The sequence below is a fragment of the Dreissena polymorpha genome, unplaced genomic scaffold (assembly GCF_020536995.1).
Source record: "Dreissena polymorpha isolate Duluth1 unplaced genomic scaffold, UMN_Dpol_1.0 chrUn049, whole genome shotgun sequence".
NCBI classification, from domain to species: Eukaryota; Metazoa; Mollusca; class Bivalvia; order Myida; family Dreissenidae; genus Dreissena; species Dreissena polymorpha.
This window is the reverse complement of record NW_026273363.1, coordinates 78,611-106,436: the sequence shown is the minus strand read 5'-3', so window position 1 is coordinate 106,436 and position 27,826 is coordinate 78,611. Positions and strand designations below refer to the sequence as shown.

General features: G+C 35.7%; 1 protein-coding gene across 1 annotated transcript; it reads left to right on the top strand.

The window, feature by feature from the left end:
* Positions 1-208: 208 nt before the first annotated feature.
* Positions 209-27,826, top strand: LOC127863851 (A disintegrin and metalloproteinase with thrombospondin motifs 14-like). Its single transcript, XM_052403519.1, has 15 exons — positions 209-493; positions 3,450-3,613; positions 4,105-4,307; positions 4,674-4,769; positions 6,613-6,727; positions 7,098-7,233; positions 11,222-11,300; positions 11,590-11,676; positions 13,422-13,564; positions 14,253-14,417; positions 15,967-16,116; positions 22,336-22,483; positions 23,208-23,327; positions 24,630-24,905; positions 27,806-27,826. The coding sequence occupies exons 2-15, from the start codon at positions 3,511-3,513 to the stop codon at positions 27,824-27,826; spliced, it is 1,842 nt and encodes a 613-aa protein (XP_052259479.1). The 5' UTR covers positions 209-493; positions 3,450-3,510.

Below are 27,826 nucleotides of genomic sequence, written 5' to 3'. Positions count from 1 at the left end.
TACAAATAAACATGACCCATTTATAATCCTTTCAAAATCACACACCGTATCAACCGTTATAATTTCAAGTAAGCTATCATTGGTTGATTTAATTGACCAGCGTTGTCTGTACCGGGGTGATTAGTGGGTTTTTCTAAACTCGTGCTTTTCCGGGATAGATCTATTCACACATTGACACATGATTCGCCCCATTGTTGCAAAAAGGTGCGATATGAAATGTCACATAGTACCTTTTTACACCAAAGGTGCGATTTGAGTTCACATCAACTAGAATGATAATGCACAACCTCGTGGATTTGTAAGATGTCTATTTGTAACCGATTTATATTAGCAGAAAAAACCAGTTTTAAAGGAGTTCCTAGTAACAACAATTAGTCAAGTCGTTGAAGCGAAACATCATTGTTATCAAAGTCGGAAAATAGAGTCTCCAATATACGGATTAAAATTAGTGTTCAACACGATCTTGAGTTGGATGACGAAACATACACAAACAGTAAGTAAATAGAATTGTATTGTGTTTTTATTCGCCTGTTCAAAAAACCGGCCGTATTATGGGAACACCCGTAGCGGGCGGTGTCCTGGAAAACGATGTCCGCTCAATATCTCAAAAAGTTTAAATCGGATCATTCTAAACTTGGAGATAATGTTTGTTGGCATAATATCTCGACCATGTTTGATAACCAGCCAGAGCGCTTAAAGAACTTAATAGAGTTATGGCCCGAATCAATGCCTATAACTGTGATTAGCCTTGGAGCAGAATTATGCCCTTAGCAAACAGCGTAGACCCAGATGAGACGCCGCATAATGCGGCGTCTCATCAGGGTCTGCGCTGTTTGCTTAAAGGCTACTTTTTGTACTAAGAAAAGCCCGGTTAAACTTGCGTTCTGAGTAAAATTCAGGTTAAAGTTAAAGTAAAATAGGTTCGTTTTTCTGTCACAACTAAAGTTATCCATTTGAAACTTCACACACGTCTTTTGGATCATCATGCGATACCAACAACCATCGGCCATATCTCTGACCTGAAATTTAGCAGAATTATGCCGCTTATTGTAGAAATTTAAGGAATACGTGTGCATGCAACGAAATATATCTCCAGCTAACATGAAGACCTTGCATGTGGTTGCATTTTAAGCCATTAAGTTCCATGTCATTGTTGCTAAAATAGATAAAACGTCAGTTAGAATTTAGTTATTATGCTAACATTTTGTCTAGGTAGGTAACATGCTAATATAGCATAGGATTGTATTTAAGACCGGGGGGTGTCAAGAATACTATTACTAAAAATAGAAGAAGTCTCCGTACAATATCTTTAGTTTGATTAGTGTATGTTGCTGTAATTTCGTGTGTAGGTAACTGACATTCAGACCTTGGGTGGGATCGTATTTGGAGCCAGAGGTATCAAGATTACTGTGCCGAACAAACAACGACAACACAGTTTCCTCTCAATAACTGAGATTCGATTGATATATTGATGTGTAATTTTGTTTTTAGGTAGCTCAAATACAGACCATGAGTGTGATCACTGAAGGGTCCATTTGGGTCAAGTTCATTATTGGGTCCAGATTACTGTTACCAAAGCTTAACATAGTTTCCGCTAAATAACTTCGAGTTTGGATGGAGGTATTGCGCTGACATTGTGTGTATATGCAGACTATGCATGCAAAGTAAATTAAATATAAATGAGATTGCACGATTTTGTCAAATATTTATGAATTTATATAAAATGTGCAATAAACTTATTATACATAATATAAATTTAAAAAAGTGTAAGAAGAACATGTGTCGAAACATGCGAAATAAGCCAGATATTTAATTCTTAAATCGAAAATATCCGTTCAGTCGAATTCGCCAGCATGTATATCATGCGTTCATACGACACAAAGACACAATTTTGTTTCCTAACGATACCTGTCATAAGACACGCGAACACTGACTCCGATCCTAATAAAACGACGAATGCTTCGGTTATTGTAGGAAAATATGTACGAAATATCTTCGTCACAATCGACTCGGGGCGCTTATTTGTCTTTGCTGCATTTTATAAAATTCGTCTTCAATGTACACTTTTTCTTGCCTATTTTGTGTTATTGTAACATAGTTTTTATCAATATATTACAATTTAATACATATAAAAATCGTACAAGCTCCCTTTAAATAAAAGTAAATTAAAAGTTTACATTTGAAATATTAGTATATTGGCTTGGTCACTTAACTTTTTATGCGCCCTTTAAAAAAAGGGGGGTATATTGTTTTTGGCCTGTCTGTCTGTCTGCCTGCCTACCTGCCTGCCTGCCTGCCTGTCTGTCTTTCTGTCTGTCTGTCTGTTGTCTGTCTGTCTGTCTGTCTGTCTGTCTGTCTGTCTGTCTGTCTGTCTGTCTGTCTGTCTGTCTGTCTGTCTGTCTGTCTGTCTGTCTGTCTGTCGTGTCTGTCTGTGTGTCTGTCTGTCTGTCTTAATTAAAGTTTTATCATAACTTTGGCAATATTAAAGTTTTGTCATAACTTTTGCAATATTTAAGTTTTGTCATAACTTTTGCAATATTTAAGTTTTGTCATAACTTTTGCAATATTTAAGTTTTGTCATAACTTTTGCAATATTTAAGTTTTTTCATAACTTTTGCAATATTTAAGTTTTTCATAACTTTTGCAATATTTAAGTTTTGTCATAACTTTTGCAATATTGAAGATAGCAACTTCATATTTGGCTTGCATGTGTTCAAGGTCAAAGGTAAAAAAAAAGAGTTAAATGCATGTGTATCTCACGGAGCTGCACATTTTGAGTGGTGAAAGGTCAAGGTCATCCTTCAAGGTCAAAGGTCTTTTTTTTCAAAGCGGCACAGTAGAGGGCATTGTGTTTCTAACAAACACATCTCTTGTTTAATATAAGTTATACTACTTAATAACTACACAAATATTCATATTTGTCTTTGCGGTCATTAAGTATACGTTATACATGTACATTAAAAAACCGAAAATATACAATATAGTATCAAAACGGAAGGACAATCGAGTGCGTTGTTTTGGGACAGCTCTTTGTTTATGGATTAATTAACCCATTTATGCCCAGTGGACTCTCCCATCCATCTAAATTGGATCAATTTATTTCCAAAAGTAGGGGTGTCTGGTATATTTATTTCTATATTTAGAATATTTCTTACAGAAATTTCTTAAAGCAAACAGCGCAGACCCAGATGAGACGCCGCATTATGCGGCGTCTCATCTGGGTCTACGCTGTTTGCAATGTCCTTTTTTCAGGACGCTAGGCATGAATGGGTTAATACAAATGTACGTACATTATAAACCACCAATAACATAACACTGATCCCGGAGCAATTATATGAAAAAATGAGAAATACATTGTTTAGAAATAAGGCGCAAAACCGCGCCATACTTTATCCGCACCGATGGAAGTGTCGGTAACTTGAGAAAAGAAATTGTCGATTTTTTTTCAGATATTAAAAGCAGATTGTTAGATGAATTAACTACGAGAGGCTAATTGGTTACACCGACACCATGACTAAATTATTGCTCGCTGTTTGTATCGTCTTGATCGCTGCGTCTTTGCTGCAGACGACAGATGCTCGTCCCCATAGGGAAAAAAGAAACAAGGATCCAGGTATACACATTTTGTGACTTATTGAAGGATATCTTAATTTTAAATATTCTGATTTTAGCACACTGACATTATTATGATACTTAGGAAACGTTAAGTAGCGAGTAAAGTAGCAACATTTTTTTAATTATCTTTTTAAATGCTATTCGGCAAGAACCGAACCCGTTTTTGCATGTTATTCCAATTTTGTTTTAATACACGAAGAAGTATATATTTACTTTCTGAATGAATAATGTATGCATAGGTTACATACCGCAGCCAGAAGCATATGCTTATAGTTCTGTATATGTTTGCAATTTGAAAGCTAGTATCATCGTTTTCTTTCTTTATGAGGATAGCATTTGTCTTACCATTTGGACAAAGCATTAAATAAGGCATCCTTTTATGTATTTTCAAATTTCACAAAATAATGTGATGCAATAGATTAAACCATTTTCGATAACGGAATTATGAGCAGATTCATGTACGTCTTCTTTTACCTAAACTTTGTCAAGGTGAAGAAAAACCCTTTTCCTTTCAATCGCGTGAACGAAAGGAGTTTCGTAACAACATACTACCCGAAACACTGCTGTACGAAATTGAAATAGAAGGATTTCCAGTGTTCGAGCTGGACCTCGTGTTGAGCTACAAGATGAATGTACCGGAAAGTGTCATTGGAAACTTAGCAAGGGATTCCTGCAAAGGAAGTCATAAACTGGTGAGTTTAATGCACGTGCGTAAAGTGTCATCCTAGATTAGCCTGTGCGTTCCGGTGGATTTTTGCTGTGAAGATACTGTCTTTAAACGAAACATAAAAGCGGTAAGTGTCGTCCCTGATTAGCCTGTGCGGACTGCACAGGTTAATCTGGGACGACACTTAACGCACATGTATTACATACTTTTCAAAGAGTTTTATCAGTTTTACATAAATATTAAACGTAACGTTGTTTAATTATTATAAGTATATTACCTTCTTCGGCTAGAAACTGTAATTCAATAATTTAAACACTCTATTTAACATAAATGTGTCACTAGAATAGTTCGCACCATCCGAAGCAATTATAAAATGCACATCTGTTTGCAGGAAAAGACGGTCGGCATATATACAGATCTAAAGGGACACGGATCTTTCGCATGTGAAGCGAGTACAGGAAATGATTGGCAGTTGAACTGCGATATCGTAAGTTCACGTTGTGAGGATTTACGATGGAATAATTCTAAATATATTTCACTCTGTTTCTCTGGTGTTGAGCGTAATTCATAAAGGTATTCATACCTTTTTTCGGCGTAAGCTGCATTAAGCCAGCTTTTCACCTTAGCCTGACCTTTGTAAATGTCCAATAAAATTCCAATAAAATTTCCCGCGGCTAGGTACGAATGAATACACTTCATTTATTCCATTGGCTGATTTGAGTATACCACCAGAACATTGGAAACATATCCGCGTCTTTGTAACACTGTTTTACTGTATGAAACAATTTTATCTCGAATGAAAAGGCTTAATAGATAGAACAGTTTTACACTCAATTCTCGACATCAATACAGTTTGTGCGTACACCTTTTATTTTCAGAGTATTACCAGCGCAAGAGCGTTTATACTTAAAAGGCTATGTTCTCATATTTAGTACTTACTTCCTTATTCCTGTCAACATGTTAACATGTAAAAGTATAAAGAGCAATGGAAGCGAGGCCTCACTTTAAAGCATTGCATTTCAACCCGCGAGGTATATCGGGTCAATTCGCGGATATTCAGAGTTTATATACAGGTCATCACCGGAGTTGGCGGCCAGTAAAATAATCGTTATATAATAAAGACGCTATCCGTGAACTAGGTGACCTGGAATTTTCTTTAGACCAGAAATATGTTAAATGAAGATATTCAGCAATATAATTATGGTATGTAAATAATAGATTCTTAATGTGTTTTCAACAATACAATGATAAATATTATTGTTGATAAATTTAACAATAATTATTCGTCCATATTGCCTAATGTACTAAAGTGATATTATGAGCATGTAACAGTTTATAGGTGTCTATCGCAACCGTTGATTATTTTTGATGTTTCTACTTCATATACACTTATATTAATTAATGCAGCATCATCATACTAAAACAATATACCAGAAAGAGAAAAATAATGCATTTGAATATCAACCGTACTTTCGTTTGACAACTGATCATGCGTTTACGAGTTAAACCTAAATTTAGTTTTAGTGCAGATTTGTTCATACGACACAAAGACACGAAATTGTTTTACGGATCATTTCAGCTTACAGGACTGGGTGGGTCACGTAGGAATATCGAATATAAAATATATTTTTATAAACAACTGGTAGCAAGGTGAGTTGCAGATAATTAATCAGTAACCACATTTTAACTAACTTTTTTGACCTGTTAATTCTTTTCAGCTCAATTCAACAGTGCAAAATGCCCATAATATCACTTTAAGCATTAGCACGATGATAATTGATAATGTTAATAATCGAATCAAATAGCAATGCCCGACAAACCACTAAAACAGGTTTGTTCGAAGAACGCGCCTATAAATACGGATACTTCTCGTGTGGCCGGTTGACTCATATGTTTAAATTTCACTTCCATTCTTCTTTTGGTTTTCTGTTTTGTATCTATAGGTTTATGACCAGCAATATGTTATAATGTAAAATAAGCCGCGAAAACTCCCCGTAACATCCCGTACTGCGTGTGATGCAGCTAAGAACTGCACAGAAAAAGACATTCGCTATCCTTGATCTCATTCATTAAACTATTTACGCCGTATATCTTTTTTAAAGATATTTCTTGTCCAACATGAGCTCATATTTCGTATATTAAAAAGTGAGTCAATTTATTTTTCGACTTACATTTTTGTTTTGTTGATATAAATGGACAATTTTGAGGGGTTTTGGAGGGAGAAGCAGCTGGGGAGGGGCAGAAGTGGGTAAGGGTAGTAGCCAATGCCGAATGCCTGTGATTAAAATTACCTATTTATGACGAAATGGCGGCAAATTGTCTATTTTCAGAGCGGGCTTTTCCATTTCAATGGTACGTCCTGCTACATCGGAGGTGAAGTAGACGAAGCCGTGTGCTTCGACGATACCACGGAAGGACACCTGGAATGCCGTTACCCACCTGATGGTACTATACATAATATAAGCCTCGTTCTGGGAAAACTGGGCTTAATGCATATTCGTAAAGTGTCGTCCCAGATAAGCTTGTACAGTTTGCACAGGCTAATCAATAACCACACTTTACACGGATTAGCCTCAAAGTCTTTTAAACGATACCTAAGTTATGGCATTGGAATAGTTTATGACACATGTTTAACTTAAGTAGATTCAGTTTGAGATTCTTGAACTAAGAAACACTTGTTTGCTCACACTCACACATCATATTACGATTGAATCCTGGTTGTAGAATGTAACAAACAGTTGAAAATAGTTATAGCAAAATTACAGCCTTTGAGTATTTGCTTTGTCAACATCTGTTACGTACTGTTTTGTTATAGTTGTGAGACCGAATAGTTCCGTTGATATGAATCAAACAGCAGATTTACTGGGTCGTGACCGTCGCTCCATTCACCCTTCCCCGGGGTTCAAGGTCGTTGAAGTCGCATTTGCACTGGACGCTGCATTCATGAAACAGTACGTAAATTGGCACATGATACCTATTGATAGGGCATAGGTCCTTATGAGTGGCACATGATACCTATTGATAGGGCATAGGTCCTTATGAGTGGAACATGATACCTATTGATAGGGCATAGGTCCTTATGAGTGGCACATGATACCAATTGATAGGGCATAGGTCCTTATGAGTGGAACATGATACCTATTGATAGGGCATAGGTCCTTATGAGTGGAACATGATACCTATTGATAGGGCATAGGTCCTTATGAGTGGCACATGATACCTATTGATAGGGCATAGGTCCTTATGAGTGGCACATGATACCAATTGATAGGGCATAGGTCCTTATGAGTGGAACATGATACCTATTGATAGGGCATAGGTCCTTATGAGTGGAACATGATACCTATTGATAGGGCATAGGTCCTTATGAGTGGCACATGATACCTATTGATAGGGCATAGGTCCTTATTAGTGGCACATGATACCTATCGATAAGGCATAGGTCCTTATGAGTGGCACATGATAGCTATTGATAGGGCAAAGGTCTTTATGAGTGGAACATGATACCTATTGATAGGGCATAGGTCCTTATGAGTGGAACATGATACCTATTGATAGGGCATAGGTCCTTATGAGTGGAACATGATACCTATTGATAGGGCATAGGTCCTTATGAGTGGAACATGATACCTATTGATAGGGCATATGTCCTTATGAGTGGAACATGATACCTATTGATAGGGCATAGGTCCTTATGAGTGGAACATGATACCTATTGATAGGGCATAGGTCTTTATGAGTGGAACATGATACCTATCGATAGGGCATAGGTCCTTATGAGTGGAACATGATACCTATTGATAGGGCATAGGTCCTTATGAGTGGCACATGATACCTATCGATAGGGCATAGGTCCTTATTAGTGGCACATGATACCTATCGATAGGGCATAGGTCCTTATGAGTGACACATGATACCTATTGATAGGGCATAGGTCCTTATGAGTGGCACATGATACCTATTGATAGGGCATAGGTCCTTATGAGTGGCACATGATACCTATTGATAGGGCATAGGTCCTTATGAGTGACACATGATACCTATTGATAGGGCATAGGTCCTTATGAGTGGCACATGATACCTATTGATAGGGCATAGGTCCTTATGAGTGGCACATGATACCTATTGATAGGGCATAGGTCCTTATGAGTGGCACATGATACCTATTGATAGGGCATAGGTCCTTATGAGTGACACATGATACCTATTGATAGGGCATAGGTCCTTATGAGTGGCACATGATACCAATTGATAGGGCATAGGTCCTTATGAGTGGCACATGATACCTATTGATAGGGCATAGGTCCTTATGAGTGACACATGATACCTATTGATAGGGCATAGGTCCTTATGAGTGGCACATGATACCTATTGATAGGGCATAGGTCCTTATGAGTGGCACATGATACCTATTGATAGGGCATAGGTCCTTATGAGTGGCACATGATACCTATTGATAGGGCATAGGTCCTTATGAGTGGCACATGATACCTATTGATAGGGCATAGGTCCTTATGAGTGGCACATGATACCTATTGATAGGACATAGGTCCTTATGAGTGGAACATGATACCTATTGATAAGGCATAGGTCCTTATGAGTGGAACATGATACCTATTGATAGGGCATAGGTCCTTACGAGTGACACATGATAGCTATTGATAGGGCATAGGTCCTTATGAGTGGCACATGATACCTATTGATAGGGCATAGGTCCTTATGAGTGGAACATGATACCTATTGATAGGGCATAGGTCCTTACGAGTGACACATGATACCTATTGATAGGGCATAGGTCCTTATGAGTGGCACATGATACCTATCGATAGGGCATAGGTCCTTATGAGTGGCACATGATACCTATCGATAGGGCATAGGTCCTTATTAGTGGCACATGATACCTATCGATAGGGCATAGGTCCTTATGAGTGGCACATGATACCTATTGATAGGGCATAGGTCTTTATGAGTGGAACATGATACCTATCGATAGGGCATAGGTCCTTATGAGTGGCACATGATACCTATTGATAGGGCATAGGTCCTTATGAGTGGCACATGATACCTATCGATAGGGCATATGTCCTTATGAGTGGAACATGATACCTATTGATAGTGCATAGGTCCTTATGAGTGGCACATGGTACCTATTGATAGGGCATAGGTCCTTATGAGTGGCACATGATACCTATCGATAGGGCATAGGTCCTTATGAGTGGCACATGATACCTATTGATAGGGCATAGGTCTTTATGAGTGGAACATGATACCTATTGATAGGGCATAGGTCCTTATGAGTGGCACATGATACCTATTGATAGGGCATAGGTCCTTATGAGTGGCACATGATACCTATCGATAGGGCATAGGTCCTTATGAGTGGCACATGATACCTATCGATAGGGCATAGGTCCTTATGAGTGGCACATGATACCTATCGATAGGGCAAAGGTCCTTATGAGTGGCACATGATACCTATCGATAGGGCATAGGTCCTTATGAGTGGCACATGATACCTATTGATAGGACATAGGTCCTTATGAGTGGCACATGATACCTATTGATAGGGCATAGGTCCTTATGAGGCAATTTTCATTTAACAACAAATGAGCCTTCCTCTGTACAAAGAGGGTGTAATGCATGTGCATAAAGTGTCGTCTCACATTAGCCTGTGCAGTCTGCGCAGGCTTATCAGCCACGGCACCTCTTGCCTAAACTGTTTTTTTGTCCAGACGAGACTTCGTTAAAGTGAGTATGCAAGGTTTTTATATGTGTTAAATTGTAATATATTGATAAAAATATGTTACAATAACACAAAATAGACAAGAAAAATTATACATTAAAGACGAATTTCATAAAATGCAGCAAAGACAAGTTACTCGTATTTGTTAGGAAACTAAATTGTGTCTTTGTGTCGTATGAACGAATCTGCACTAAAACTAAATTTAGATTCACATCGTTCATGCATGATATACATGCTGGCGAATTCGGCTGTACAGCCTTTTCGATTTCAGATTTAAATGTCTGGCTTATGCCGCATTTTTTGACACATGTTCTTCTTAACTTTTATTTTATTTTATATTGAAATAAATGTATAATAAGTTGTTTGTACACATTTTATATGAATTCATACATAATTGACAAAATCGTGCATACTCTATTTGAAACGGAAAATGCTATAAAAGCGGAATGCGACGTCCCTGATCAGCCTGTGCGGACTGCACAGGCTAATCTGGAACGACAATTTACGCACATGCATTAAAACCCTTTTTTCAGAGCGGGGCTCATATTAATCTGCCCCTTGCATTTGTAGCACTCACTTTTATTGAGGTAATCGCAGTGATGCCATTATGAACATATATATACCAGCGATAAAAAATAAAGACTCTACTGGAATAACAAAAGAGGTCTGTCTGTTTGTCTGTTTGACTATTGTCTGTGTGACTGTTTGTCTCCGTGTCTGTTTGACCATTTGTTCGTCTGTCTGTTTGTTTGTCTGTTTTTCTGTATGTCGGTCAGGCTGTCTGTTTGTCTATCTATCTGACTGCGATTCTCTACTTACTATGTTCAATTAACCCATTTATGCCTAGCGGACTCTCCCATCCTTCTAAATTGGATCAATTTATTTCCAAAATTAGGGATGTCTGGTATATTTCTTTCTATTTTTATATTCTTTCTATATTTCTTACAGAAATTCCTTTAAGCAAACAGCGCAGATCCAGATGAGACGCCGCATTATGCGGCGTCTCATCTGGGTCTACGCTGTTTGCAATGTCCTTTTTCAGGACGCTAGGCATAAATGGGTTAATTCCCATCTGGTTCACACTTGTCATGACTCGGGGTCCATATTTTTATTGTCGCAATTTTCTACATATTACTACATGCAGTGTCGTTTTTTTTTTCGTCTCGATGTTACAAGTTCTTATTTACAATTGTCAGGTTTTACGATCGCCATCGAGGCAATACTGCGGCTGCCGAAAAGGAAGCTGATCTGTTCGTGGTACTTTTTGTAAACGAGGTAGACACTAGGATATTACTGATAAAACTGAATTTTATAAGCATTTGATGGTTTTATTAAAATTGGAAATGTTAGAAAATCCCATATAATTGCATACACAATATTTTTCATTCCTTGATTCGCTTATTAAATATGAATGCATCTCAATTGGTAGACTTTTAATTTGATCTTATGTTAGCTTCATAATCATCCACGGGAGATCTGACATATGTGTGACTTACATCTGTTGTCATGTTGTATATATAATACAAATACTACACGGTGTATGTATGAATATTAAATATTTTAGATGAACGTTTTCTACGCGTCTGTCAAAGAGGTTTCTGACGGTCAACTTGACCTATACGTTTATCCTGCGGCTATCGTCTACCCAGGCGTAAGTTTTGCTCGAGATAATCAAAACAACTCCTTCTTATCAAATAATGTCTAACTATCTAATCATTACATACAGACTTTAGAATGAAGATACAGTTTTTACCAAATACTGCATTGAAATGTGTAATGTCTTATAACAGAGTCCCAACTTGTCTCAAAATACGACAGTGTAACGGTTGTGATAACATAGGTCTGTGCAGGATGTTTCGATTTGTTATAGTACCAGGGTGCAGGATTAACGGGGTTTTCAGGAGTTTACACACGGACTGGACAGAATGTAAACACATCGATAAGGACTTTATTTTTGCAAATATCTCAAGTGATTGAAAAACATTTTCAAATATTTATAGTGCATAAAAGACAGTTTTGCTTGCAGTTTGTGCCGATATCTTCAGATTTAAGAATAAATATTTAAATACGTCTGAAATAGGTGACAATGTTTACAGGTAGAGAAAATAAACGTGAACATGAATGCTGTACACATCAAATTTCTCCCAAGAACACAGGCTAATTAAATAAAGTAATTCTGACGTATTTCATATTGCCACAAGCAACTTTAAAACTGTCTTATGCACTAATTGAAATTCCAAATTTTAATTGTTTTAGAGGGTTATTTGAAGAAAAACAACAATTACCGATGTGTTTGTTTACATCCATAAACGTTCAATTGTGAACAACACAAAGTCACGTGATCATGCACCCTGAGTACTGATGGTACATTCAATAACGTTGCCTACAAGAAACATGCAAATGCCATGAAACCAGGTCTTCACAGTTTTAAAAAAGAATCTTAAGTTAATTAAAATAATTGTGCAAGTCTCAAGTTAGATGTGCTCTGGTATCATAAATTTAACAAGATATAAAATGCACTTTTTATTTAATTTCCCGCAAAGATATCTATTCATACGACACATGCACACTTAATTGGTAAATGAATAGTTGTTTAATATATTGTACCACACATAATAAAAAAGAGCATTTTGTATCGTGTTAAATCTATGTTACCAGAGCACATCTTACGTTTATATTTGGCAATTGCTACAATGAAGTCTGATTATTTATATGTTAACTTTATTTTACGAAATATATTACGAAATTTTCGTTGATTTTGAGTGTTTAAGAGGCTTTAAGCAAGTTTGGAGTTGATATGATTAAATGTATTTTAGTTACAGAGAGAGGAAAAGGATCATTGGCCAGTTTTTTTTTAATTCAAGGGCAATACTTCCGAAATTCCATGCGATTTGGCTGAGTATCGAACTTGGCCGAGATTTAATTCCCACAAACGTTATCACCAACTTTAATGATGATCCGATTTTAACTTTTTGCAATATTGAGCATTCATCGTTTTGTTGGACGCCGCAAACCCGCCCGCCAGCCCGCCCGCCGCAGGTGTTGCAATAATACGCCCCGTTTTTAAACGGGCTTATACAAAAATTATCTATTACCAATTACGAATAGCTTGCTAAAATCTTTAGCAAATCTTTGAATGGTTGACTTGTCCTTAAGTACCGAGTATTATTTATGCATTGTGTATAAAAATTATGTTACTTGGTTGAATGGATTCGGTAATACAAAGTAGTCGGGTGACGTATAAGGGGAAGGCAAGTTATTCCCTGTGCTATTTCTGCCAGATTTTTTCTAGCGAGCGTCTGCCTAAAAACTTGGTGGTCGAGGGTTCGATCCCCATGTAGGCTGATGATTTTTCAGCAGGGTTATAATACTATAATCTTCATAATTGAATTTCAGTACGGGTATGATTTCCGCTGGGCTTCGAACTACAATGACGGTGGTCGTCTACAAAGTAGTACAGCCTCCGACGAAGAGCTAAGATTGTTCTTCAACAGTGAATTTACAACCAACCATCATGACTTTGCCATGGCTCTAACGGGGTACGTGTTTTACTTATATATTTCCATTATATTATTGTTTTCATTTGACCTGTATATTTCTCTTAGAAAAAAAGACCTGTTGTTGTATTATGTTTTATTATATGCTTTTTAGTGAAATACTAGTATATACTGTTTTGTTGGCATATATTCTATATGTTAAAATAGTTAAGTTGAATATATTCTTCATTTTCACTCAATGAAAAATATAACATAAAGGGAACTACTTTGTATTGGCCGATTATTTATGTGCATTATCAAATGTAAGTAAAAGAACATTAAGATATGTCAACAATCATCTATTTCTTGAAGAAAACACACACAAAAATAAAAATCAAGTACAAAAATGAAAATCTTCTATGAATGTTTAACATGAAATTGAACAGCGAAACATTGAAGTTATACTGGATGTCCGGTTAGCGCCGTGGTTGGCACACGCGCTTTTCACTTATGTGACCCGATCTCAATACCCGTGCCCGGCAGCATGCTTTTTGGTTAGAGGTCACCATACTGGACTAGTGGGGTTTTCTCTGGGTACTCCGGTCCCCCCCCCCCCCCCCTCCACAAAGCACAAGACCACGCCGAATATTTAATATTTCAGTTAAGACAAAAAGTCGGAAATTGCAGCTTCAATTAAGATATTCGTCCCATGAAAATCAGTTTAACTTCATAATCAAATTGAATATTGTAGGTTGGATCTCATTGACCAGGACGGAAGCGAAGGGTTGCTAGGTTACGCCTTCCTCGGTTCGGTTTGTGTAGACAGCAGTAACACACTGAGTAAATACAAGTACGCTATCAACGAGTTCACAATCAGCAACGTGGCCTGGGTGGCTTCACATGAACTGGGACACGCGTAAGTGTAAACATATGAGCCGCGCTATAAGAAAACTGGGCTTAATTCTGATGCTTAAAGTGTCGTCCCAGATTAGCCTGTGCAGTCCGCACAGGCTAATCTGGGACAACACTTTCCGATTAGTCTTAATTTTCATTAAGAAGACACTTCCTTGAAACGAAAAAAAATCATAAAAGCGGAAAGTGTCGTCCCTGATTAGCCTGTGCGGACTGCACAGGCTTATCTGGGACGACACTTTACGCACATGCATTGAGCCTAGTTTTCTCAGAACAAGACTCATATATTCTTAAACATTGTGTCGAACAATGAAAAGATTCGTTAATCATTTTATTCCAGAAATGTAATGCTCAAGTAGTAGTTTTGTTCATATTGGTGATATAGGTACATAAAAGTGAGTATGTACAATTTTTATATGTGTTAAATTATAATATATTGATATAAATATGTTACAATAACACACAATAGACAAGAAAAATTATACATTGAAGACTTATTGCATTAAAATGCAGCAAAGGCAAGTTAGCGCTGGTTAAAGCCGATGCCGACACTTTTACTCGTATTCGTTAGGAAACAAAATTGTCTCTTTGTGTCGTATGAACGAATCCGCACTAAAACTAAATTTAGATTCACATCGTACATGCATGATATACATACTGAACAAAATAAAATAAAAATAAATGTTTAATTAGAATCCTGAACTTATGCATTTTAAACCAAATTTAATATTGTTATTAATAATTCACCCAATACCGGAATGACTTTTTTTGTAAAATGAAGAAGTATCTGTACAATTTAACTCAATACGTATCAAGAGCAAGGGTCATTAAATCGAGTATTTCACAAACTATTATAATTATGCATATCATATACTGTAAAATATTTATTATTCGTGGGAAAATAATTTTCGTTGTTTTCGTGGGTTAATACAAACACAGTAAAACGACCGACGAAATTTCCCACATCATAAATCCCCGAATTTACGTGTCCACGAAAGTCTTGTTGTGAAAACCACGAAATTTCATGACGACGAATACAAATTTTAAGTGATTATAAAGTTTAAACTTTTTATGCCCCCTTTTAAAAAAGGGGGTATATTGTTTTTGGTCTGTCTGTCTGTCATTCCGTCTGTCAAAAACTTTAAGAAATCTTCAAGTTTTGTCATCACTTTTGCAATATTGAAGATAGCAACTTCATATTTGGCATGCATGTGTATCTCATGGAGCCGCACATTTTGAGTGGTGAAAGGTCAAGGGCAAGGTCATCCTTTAAGGTCAAAGGTAAAACAAAATCAAAGCGGCGCATTAGGAGCATTGTGTTTCCGACAAACCCATCTCTTGTTTATTTTAGCTCGATTGAATCGAAAGCTTAAGGCTCATTTGAAACGCTCTCGAGTCTGTTTCCTGTGACTAGAATCAGTACTTGGAGTCTTTGTGGGGTATCTAAAGAACGCCCCCACTGTGGGGATCGAACCCGTAACCTCGCGATCGCTAGGCGGACACCATATACACTACGCCACGGCGATCTCAAAATGATTTTACACTTTTCATAGACTGGGTGCTAACCACGATTCGAGTGAAGAATGCCCTGCCGGAAGGAACATAATGTCCGCCTCCGTGTTCAACCCTGACGAGAGCACCGTCGACACCTACAGCAAATTCTCCACGTGCAGCGTCAATCAATTCATCGATCACTTGAAACGGTAAGTACGAATAGTATATCGGTTTTGTTTGAAACGATCACTAAAAAAATATATATATAAAACACGAGTTCCGCTGTTATTTCGACGTTTAAAGTCAGCAACGGTTCCGTTTGTTCTAATTTATTAAAGGACTACCTTTATAACTGTGCTGTTGAAAGTCAGAAAAAAAACGTTTGTAAATGCGCCACTAAAATTAGAAAGGAGAACCGGTAAACGGCCTTTAAAAGTAAGAAATTACTACCGTTGTAAATTCGCTGTTCAAATTCGAAAAGAACTACATTTGTAAATACCCTGTTGAAAGTATGATATGATTATCTTTGTAAATGCCCCGTTAAAAGTAAGATGTGATTTCCTTTGTACATACCCTTTTGAAAGTAAGACAATATTTTCTCTGTGAATTCCCTGTTGAAAGTCAAATATGATTACCTTTGTGAATGCCCTGTTGAAAATCAGATATGACATCCTTTGTTAATGCGCTGTTGAAAACAGATATGATTCCCTTTGTAAATACCTTGTTTTAAGTAAGAAATGACTTCCTTTGTTAATGCCTTGTTGAAAGTAAGATATGATTTCCTTTGTAAATACCTTGTTGAAAGTAAGATATGATTTTCTTTGAAAATGCCCAGTGTAAAGTCAGATCTGATTTCCTTTGTAAATGCCCTGTTGAAAGTATGATATGATTCATCTTGTAACTGCTCTGTTGAAAGTAAGATATGATTTCCTTTGTGCATGTCCTGTTGAAAGTAAGAATATATTTCCTTTGTGAATGCCCTGTTGAAAGTCAAATATGATTTCCGTTGTGAATGCCCTGTTGAAAGTAAGATATGATTTCCTGTGTACATACCTTTTTGAAAGTAAGACAATATTTTCTCTGTGAATACCCTGTTGAAAGTCACATATGATTTCCTTTGCGTATGTCCTGTTGAAAGTAAGATATGACTTCCTTTGTTAATGCCCTGTTGAAATTTAGATATGATTTCCTTTGTAAATGCCCTGTTAAAAGTAAGATATTTTTACCTTTGTAAATGCCCTGTTGAAAGTAAGATATGATTACCTTTGTAAATGCCCTGTTGAAAGTAAGATATGATTTCCTTTGTGAATGCCATGTTGAAAGTAAGATATGACATCCTTTGTTAATGCGCTGTTGAAAAAAGATATGATTTCCTTTGTGAATGCCCCGTTGAAAGTAAGATATGAGTTTCTTTCTAAACGCCGTGTTGAAAGTAAGATATGAATTCCTTTGTGAATGCCCCGTTAAAAGTAAGATATGATTTCGTTTAATAATACCCGGTTGAAAGTAAAAAATGACTTCCTTTGTAAATGCCCTTTTGAAAGTAAGAAATGATTTCCTTTGTTTATGCCCGGTTGAAAGCAGATATGATTTCCTTTGTAAATACCCTGTTGAAAGTAAGACATTATGGTAATTCCTTTGTAAATACCCTGTTGAAAGAAAAATATGATTTCCTTTGTAAATGTCCTGTTGATAGTAAGATAAGATTTCCTTTGTAAAAGCCCTGTTGAAAGTAAGATGTGATTTTCATTGTGAATGCCCTGTTGAAAGTAAGATATGATTTCCCTTTAAATACCCTGTTGAAAGTAAGATATGACTTCATTTGTGAATACCCTGTTGAAAGTTACATATGATTTCCTATGTGAATGCCCTGTTAAAAGTTATATATGACTTCATTTGTCAATGCTCTGATAAAAGTCAGATATGATTTCCCTTGTAAATGCCCCGTTAAAAGTAAGATATGACTTAATTTGTGAAAGCCATGTTGAAAGTAAGATATGATTTCCTTTGTGAATGCCCTGTTGAAAGTAACGTATGATTTCCCTTGTGAATACCCTGTTTAAAGTAAGAAATGATTTCCTTCGTGAATACTCTGTTGAAAGTAAGAAATGATTTCCTTTGTAAATGCTCTGTTGAACGTAAGATGTGACTTCATTTGTGAATGCCCTGTTGAAAGTCAGATATGATTTCCTTTGTGAATGCCTTGTTCAATGTTAGATATGATTTCCTTTGTTAATGCCATGTTGAAAGTAAGCAATGATTTCCTTTGTAAATGCCATGTTGAAAGTAAGCAATGATTTCCTTTGAAAATGCCCTGTTGAAAGTAAGAAATGACTTCCTTTGCAAATGCCCTGTTGAAAGTAAGAAATGAATTCTTTTGCAAATGCCCTGTTTAAAGTAAGAAATGACTTCCTTTGTAAATGCCCTGTTTAAAGTAAGAAATGACTTCCTTTGCAAATGCTCTTTTGAAAGTAAGAAATGAATTCTTTTGCAAATGCCCTGTTTAAAGTAAGAAATGACTTTCTTTGCAAATGCCCTGTTGAAAGTAAGAAATGAATTCTTTTGCAAATGCCCTGTTTTAAGTAAGAAATGACTTCCTTTGCAAATGCCCTTTTGAAAGTAAGAAATGACTTCATTGTAAATGCCCTGTTTAAAGTAAGAAATGACTTTCTTTGTAAATGCCCTGTTTAAAGTAAATAATGACTTCCTTTGCAAATGCCCTTTTGAAAGTAAGAAATGACTTCATTGTAAATGCCCTGTTTAAATTAAGAAATGACTTCCTTTGCAAATGCCCTTTTGAAAGTAAGAAATGACTTCCTTTGTAAATGCCCTGTTGCAAGTCAGAAATGATTTACTTTGTGAATTCCATGCTGAAAGTAAGAAATGATTTCCTTTATAAATGCCCTGTTGAAAATCAGATACGATTTCCTGTGTAAATACCCTGTTGAAAGTGAGATATGATTTCCTTTGTGATACCTTGTTGAAAGTAAGATATGATTTTCTTTTAAATGCCCTGTAAAATGTGAAAATTCAGATTTGATATTTTTTGTAAATGCCCTGTTGAAAGTAAGATATGATTTCCTTTGTAAATGACCTGTTGAGAGTAAGATATGATTTCCTTTGTAAATGACCTGTTGAAAGTAACATATGATTTCCTTTGTAAATGACCTGTTGAAAGTAAGATATGATTTCCTTTGTAAATGACCTGTTGAAAGTAAGATATGATTTCCTTTTCGAATGCCATGTTGAAAGTAACATATGATATCCTTTGCAAATGCCCTGTTGAAAGTAAGATATGATTTCTTTTGTTAATGCCCTGTTGAAAGAAAGATTTGATTTCTTTTGTTAATGCCCTGTTGAAAGTAAGATGCTTTCCTTTGTAAAAACTTTGTTGTAAGTAAGAAATGACCTCTTTTGTTAATGTGCTGTCGATATTTCGGGACTAATTTACAAATATGACGTCGGATGTCAGAAATTACTACCTTTGTAAATGCGCTGTAGAAATTCCGATATGAATATTTTTTACAAATATGACGTTGTCCAGAATTCAAACATAACTACCTTTGTAAATACGCTGTTAAAAGTCAGATATAACTTCTGGTGTGAATGCGTTTAAAATGAGAGATTACTATCTGTTATTTTGCTGTTAAGAAAAAGAAAGGGCTACTTTTGTTCATGCGCTATACAAAGCATGGATAGGCTACCATTGTTAATGTGATGATGAAGGTCCGAAAAGACTATCTTTGTAAATGTGCTGTTGAAAATAAGAAAGGACCATCTTTGTAAATGTGATATTGAAAATAAGAAAGGGCCATCTTTGTTAATGTGATGTTGAAAATAAGAAACGACCATCTTTGTAAATGTGATGTTGAAAATAAGAAAGGACCATCTTTGTAAATGTGATGTTGAAAATAAGAAATGACCATCTTTGAAAATGTGATATTGAAAGTAAGAAAGGACTATCTTTGTAAATGCGATGTTGAAGTTAAGAAATGACCATCTTTGTAAATGTGATGTTGAAAGTAAGAAAGGACTAGTTTTGTAAATGTGCTGTTAAAAGTAAGAAAGGACTAGTTTTGTAATTGTGCTGTTGAAAGTAAGAAATGACCATCTTTGTAAATGTGATGTTGAAAATAAGAAAGGACCATCTTTGTAAATGTGATGTTGAAAATAAGAAATGACCATCTTTAAAAATGTGATATTGAAAGTAAAAAAGGACTATCTTTGTAAATGCGATGTTGAAGTTAAGAAATGACTATCTTTGTAAATGCGATATTGAAAGTAAGAAAGGACTATCTTTGTAAATGCGATGTTGAAGTTAAGAAAGGACTATCTTTGTAAATGTGATGTTGAAAGTATAAAAGGACTATCTAAGTAAATGTGATGTTGAAAGTAAGAAAGGACTATCTTTGTAAATGTGCTGTTGAAAGTAAGACAGGACTATCTTTGTAAATGTGATGTTGAAAGTAAGAAAGGACTATCTTTGTAAATGTGCTGTTGAAAGTAAGAAAGGACTATCTTTGTAAATGTGATGTTGAAAGTAAGAAAAGACTATCTTTGTAAATGTGATGTTGAAAGTAAGAAAGGACTATCTTTGTAAATGTGATGTTGAAAGTAAGAAAGGACTATCTTTGTAAATGTGATGTTGAAGTTGAGAAATGACCATCTTTGTAAATGTGATGTTGAAAGTAAGAAAGGACTATCTTTGTAAATGTGATGTTGAAAGTAAGAAAGGACTATCTTTGTAAATGTGATGTTGAAAGTAAGAAAGGACAATCTTTGTAAATGTGATGTTGAAAGTAAGAAAGGACAATCTTTGTTAATGTGATGTTGAAAGTAAGAAAGGACTATCTTTGTAAATGTGATGTTGAAAGTAAGAAAGGACTATCTTTGTTAATGTGATGTTGAAAGTAAGAAATGACAATCTTTGTAAATTTGACGTTGAAAGTAAGAAAGGACCATCTTTGTAAATGTGATGTTGAAAATAAGAAATGACAATCTTTGTAAATGTGATGTTGAAAGGAAGAAAGGACTAGTTTTGTAAATGTGATGTTGAAAGTAAGAAAGGACCATCTTTGTAAATGTGCTGTTGAAAGTAGGAAATGACTATCTTTGTACATGTGATGTGGAAAGTAAGAGAAGACTTATCTTGGAAAATTAGATGTTGACCGTCTTTGTTAATGTGATTTTGAAAGTAAGAAATGACTATCTTTGTAAATGTAATGTTGACAGTAAGAAAGGACCATTGTTTTGTCAATGTACTGTTGAAAGTAAGAAATGACTATCTTTGTAAATATGCTGTTGAAAGTAAAAAAAATATTACTCTCTTTGTAAATGTAATGTTGAAAGTAAGAAAGGACCATCTTTGTAAATGTGATGTTTAAAGCTTCGGATTGTCAAGGGACATTTGTTCCACATCTGACATTCTGGTAATAAGACATTATAGTTTTCGCGTTTGCTCAATATAGCCAAAATTGATGTTGATCTTTTATATTTCTTTACATTTTGCTGCATTCACATAAAATGCGAGTTCCTACGGCGGCATAGAGGTGACATTTACTCCTCTTTTTAAATTGCACTTCTCTTTTTTCTATCTCGAGGGAACGACCTACTAACTCGTTGAAACGAGTAAGCTATGTCGTGGGAACGACTTAATAAGTCGAGGTAACCAGATGAAAAAAAGAGGAGTGCACAACTAAATACAAGAGGAGTGCAATGAAAACAAATGAGGTCCAGTAACTAAAGGAGGAGCGAATGTTAGCATCAAATTGTTTGTTATATATTAAAATTTTACCTATCATTATCATGCACCCCTCCTTGATATACCGCACCGCTCTTTGTTTCTCACTGCACTCTTCTTTTATTCAGTTTTGCACTCCTCTTTTTTTCTGTCTCGTTCCCTTCACTTAGTCACTCGTTCCCACGACATAGTTAACTCGTTCCCACGAGTAAGTAAGTCGTTCCGCTAGTAAGTATGTCGTGATAACGAGATAAAAAAAGGAGTTCAATAACAAAATATAATATATATAAATATATATAATCTCCTCTTTTTTTATTGCACCCTTCCTGTATCTATATCTCCGCTATTTCTTTCATTGCGTTCTCTTTTATTCAATGTTGTACTCCTCTTTTCTATCTTGTTCCCTCGACTAAGTAAATCGTTCACACGTCATGGCTAAATCGTTACCACGAGCTATTAAGTCGAGATGGAAAAAAGGGAAAAGTGCAATTTAAAAAGAGGAGTGAAGTAGTTTCCTCAAGTTGGTATGTCGTGGGAACCAGATAAAAAAGGAGTGCATTTAAATAAATGAGAAGTGTATGTCACGTCTATGCCAACGTACTTTTTTGTCAACTCTGGCTGTTCGTGTATTATAGATAATGTACATGTATTGGTTTAATTATTTGCATTTCTATTTGTTGTTTAACAGACAAAACGACTGCATCGCGGACAATGGCTTCACAGATGAGCAGTTCAAAAACTCGTTTTGCAGCGGCCTGCTGGGTCAGCGAGAGAACAGTCTTGGCCTTCAGTGTCAGAAGCGAACTGGCTATACCAAAAGTACCGTGTGCCAAGAGGTTAGCATGTTAGTTTTACTCAACACACTGGGTTGTTCCGCATAAACATCCCCATAGTGCAGGATCAACGGGGGTTTCAGGGGTTTGCACACGGGCTGGACAGAATGTAAACACACCATTTAGAACTTTATTTTTGCAAATATCTTAAGTTATTGCAATACATTTGCTCAAATCTTTAGAGCATTAAAGACAGTTTTTCTTACAGGTTGTGCCGATAGCTTAGTAAACAAGAATTAATCCTCGAAAACGTCTGAAATCGGTGACAAATTTTCACGTTGTGTGAAAGATAGTCGTGTACATAAATTCTGTACACATCGACTTAATTTTTGAACAAGAATACAGGCTTATTAAATAAATTAATTCTGATGTATTTCACATGTATATAAGCAGCATAAAAATCTGTCTTTTATTCACTAGTTGCAATTCTTAAGTAAATGTGTTTTAAAAAGTTATTGGAAAAAAAATAACACCACTTGCCGGTGTGTTTACATCCATAAACGTTAATTGTAAACCCCACAAAGGCACGTGATCCTGCACCCTGTCCCTATAGCGCTGATTTTATTATCAAGTTTACACATATTATTGGGTAATCAATGTCGTTCTTCTAAAGATACAATTGTCTTGCTTGTCCTGACTGTAACTTTGATAGTATATCAATAAGCGTTTGCGCCTTGTCTTGCGTAAAAGTCATGAATGTGTTAAACATTGTCCATTGTTTTGTTAGACGACGATCAGCGGCGATGTGGGCTGTTACGGACATGGTCAGGTGTTCTGTGCAAATGAATACGGCTCGTGCGTAGACCTCGCATTTGTATGGAATGGAACCCCTTGCGGCGACGGAAAGGTGAGGTTTAACCAGAGCTACAGATAAGCTTTTTGGGGTAATTGGGTAATACCCTTCAAAATAAGAATGAATTGGGTAATGGAAAACGTGATTGTGTATCCAAAAGTATGATACCCGCTCATATAAAAAATAATTGGGTATTTGTACCAAAAACAAACAAGTGAATTGGGTAATTGCAATAAAACATAAATTTAGCTTCTCAAAACCGTACCTACATAAAGTCACTGTTATATATTCAATTGCAGTATAATAGGTTGGTCCAATTTCTCAACCCACTCATCGAATGTGTTACTACTTGTTTTTGTTCCAATATGGGCCAGTACTTTCGTTTTGGAAACACAACCTACCCCATCATAGGGGGGCTGGAACGGTGTTTTGATAGTTTAATATAGTGTATTTTGACCGAAAATGCCCAAAACCAAAATTAAATATAATAATAGTAACACATTTTTTATTTTCTGATAGCCATCAATCAGAGTCCGGTTGCATTGCCAAAAAAATAAATACAAATAAACCACTTTGGCATTGAGACGTATCTAAGCTCTATCAATTAACAATAACAACTTTCAGCACAAGGCACTGAAAATCTTATTTTGGAGAAAAAACTTAAACATATCTGATTGATGGCTGTCAGAAAATAGTTTTTTTATTTGAAACCCTTGTTACTTTTAGTATAAACTTTTAGTATTCGGTCTAAACACACTTTATTATACTATCCCAACACCGTTCCAGCCCCCTCTGCACCCCATCAACAAGTTCATCTAAAATACTACCGCAGATGTCCACGGAACAAAACATGGAGTTAATAATGTCATTAACTATGCCCTTTGCAATTGTTTTAGATTTAGATTTATTTACCACGACAAATGAATCTTTATGGGTTTTTTTTGTTTTTTTTGCGGAACTTTTCGTCTGCCTCGAGACGCCATTTTGTTTGACTCGCATGCGTTATCATCTAAACGATTGGTAAATACGTTTCCAGATAAAACAAGCGCTTGTCGATTAAGACTCGAGTCAAAACGGCCAAATCAAAGCGGGATTTTTCATTACGCATAGAAGGCGGCTCGAATTGGGTATCGGCGATTTGTTTTGCGTACCGGTACGCACAGATTTTGAAAAAAATGCGTATCCACCTTTTTTTGATTGCGTATTTACGCAAATACGCAGCTTATCTGTAGCTCTGGGTTTAACACAATGTTGTTGTGATTGGTTGTTGTTTACCGTATAAGATTTGTATTGCATATAATTATATTTTTCAATGTACTTTAACACAGTCCCTAGTACAGCATTGTATGTTTGTAGATGTGCTTTAAAGGAAGATGCGTGTCTGACTTCGACATCTGCAAAACGACAACCACTAAGCCAACAACAACCACTAGGCGCACACCTACAACCACTAAGACCAAACCTACAACGACAAGGCCCACAACAACAACACCTGAGGAAGAACCAAATGAAGATTATGAAACCACATATGATCCTGAATGGCAGCGTTTAGAACTCGCATCGTCCGTCCGTCCATCTGTCGCTCCGTCCGTCTTTTCGTTTCGCACAACACTCTTGTTAGTATTTTTGGAGGTATTGTTCTTTGCTCTTTTTTATATTTCCTTTTAGCTCACCTGAGTATAACGTTCCTGATACATCAACCGGAATCTACCAAGCTTTGATAAATGTATTTATGTAATCTTGAACGCTCTAAACACACCCATTTCACTTGACTTCATTTTAAGATTAACCTTGACCAACTTTAGGACTTATTCAAACGAGCCCTCCCTTGAATCAATACTGACAGATTGCATGGGTACATATGCGTTTATTGGACGCATCACCTCTTTTTATATACTTAATTGAACTTTATGTCCAACTTTGTTCATCCGACTTTCACCCAAATTTGAAAAACTTTAGAGGCGACACGTATACACCTTTTGCTTAAACAGACCTAACATCGTCCACCAAAAATACGTCAATACATTTAGTAGAGCATCAGATTTAATGAAATTATTTAACTATTTTTGTTTGTAAGAACTGCAATTATGTGTATGTTCGAAATCGCTTTGTGTGAATGGAACACATACTTTATTGTGAGCATGTTAAGAACTAAGTGAACTTTAAAAAAAATATCAAAGATATATCAACTTTCTATTTTAGTAGGTGGAAAGTTCTAGAACGATTCGAAGTACCACTCCTTCTCAAGTTCGCTTGCATAAACGTTAAAAATGATACCCTAAGGCTTATAAAGACTGCCAGTGCCGTTTGGGGGTAGAATCGGCACTTGATGCGTTAGAAGGAGCTTCAAATGATAATATCTATGAAAAAGGGATTTAATGCAAGTGCAAAAAGTGTCGTCCAAGATTAACATCTTATAACCCCCTTTTCACTGCGCGCGATTCATATATATATATATAGACGATCCCAGAATCGATAAATTGACCGCCTCCATACTGAAAACGGTACTAAAGAATTAGGCAGATTACAACGTTATCATAGTGTACACCCGCTTTATTCCAATAAACAGACTTAAAGACCGAGGATGGCTTTTTTTAAATAAAATAGTACATATCTTTGTTTGTCTAAACAGTTACCATTTCGTTATTAATATTTCCCTTGTGTCATTTTAAAGGTATAGCCGAAATGAAGTTTGTGATTCTAAAAATATTTATTAGCGAGACTCTGTAAGATTTCAGGTATAGTTGTTTTTTTAAATTAAAATTATGTATCTAGTTGAGTCTAAAACTAAAGTGGTTTTTAGCAATCTTTTATTGACAAATCGCTCTCAAACTAATACAAAAATATCTAGCCGGACATGAATTTTGCAATTTTAAATGAACAAGTACCGGAGTTATTCGTTTGCAAAAATGTGTAAGATGTCCGGACATGTCATTTTTTTATTGAAAAGGACATATCAGTTTTTGTCTATAACTTTCTTATATTATTATTTAAATAACGTTTTACATGTATTGAATCAGGTCGAATGAGTAAACCAGTAGTTACACCAGTTGAAAATAGAGCCTGCTTCTTCTGTGATAAACTTGAAGATGAATACCATTTTATTATGGAATGCGATTTATATAAAGATGTACGAGATAAATATATACCAAATTTTTTTCGCACAAGACCAAGTGTGCATAAGTCCATATAATTACTTCAAACAACAAACAGAAAAGTACTTAGAAACTTTGGCACTTTTATATTCTACTCTTTTGAGTTGAGAAAACAGTACTTATATCAATAACATTCTAATCACATACTACGGATACACTTTTAACACATGTTTATCTGTTGAATAAGTTTGTTGTAAAACATCTCAACTTTCTACTTATAAGTTTATATCTAACTTTTGTCATCCTGTTCTTATATATCGAAACGTCTTTTGCACTTTCTCCACCTATATGTTTGTTATCATATACTTTGTATGCGCTGTTTTGTAATTTTTGTTTGTAAATATGTTATCCTCATGGTTCTTTTGACCATTTGGAACTTGTGAAAACAAACTATATAACATATATGTTTATTATCATATACTTTGTGTGCGCTGTTTTGCCATTTGTTGCTTGTAAATATGTTGTCCTCGTGGGTCTTTTGGCCTTTTGGAACTTGTGAAATAAACTATCAAACTATCAAACTATCATGTAAAATCAAAGTTAATTGCCTGAAGTAAACGTTGTTTGTGCTGTTCTCAATATTTACTTAACTGATTTCATTATTTATTACATTTTCTTAATAGCATCTTAATTCACGATTGAAATGTTCAACATGAAAAATAATGAGCCTTAAATAGTTCCAATTGTGTTCTCTAGATTTCTTTTAACGTATGTCTTTATTAAATTTTCGTAATACGGTCTAAATTAACGATGAAAAAATAAAAACACGTAAAAAATAAGTGATATATTTCTTCGTTAATTACGGATTAATAATGACAGCAACATAAATCTCTTGAAAAAAAAATCAGCGATAAAGGCGCGAACGAATTCGCTAAATGGGAGGCGATGTTCCAAGTGTGGATTAAAAGCGTTTATGGGTTTGCCCGTGACACCACATGTCTGCAAATGTGTAGATACCGTAATTAAGATATCACGCGTCATATTTAAATAACATTTTAAATGACAATCAAGACCTTATTCATGCCAGGGACTTACACAAATAGGTCCAGGCCCATGCTGTGTTTTATTACTCTTAAAAGAATGCAGATGAACCTTATTTCTACAAATTACGCAATAACTTATATTAGAAAAACACGAACTATTATGTGGTTGTCAGATCGATAACAGAAACTATTTAAATCTTCAAATATATTCGAAAAAACCGTTTCGCTTCCTTGTTTTGCGTAGGGACCTATACACACATATATAGGTCCATGTTTTTTTCTTCAGTACCGTTTTGGAGGCGCGCGAGAGTATTCAGGGGCGGGTAATCCGGGAGGTATCGATTTCTGGGATTGTCTATTTTGATAGAGGTTTCCTGTTTGAATTTGTTTGTAGATTGATGATATTGTGACCTGA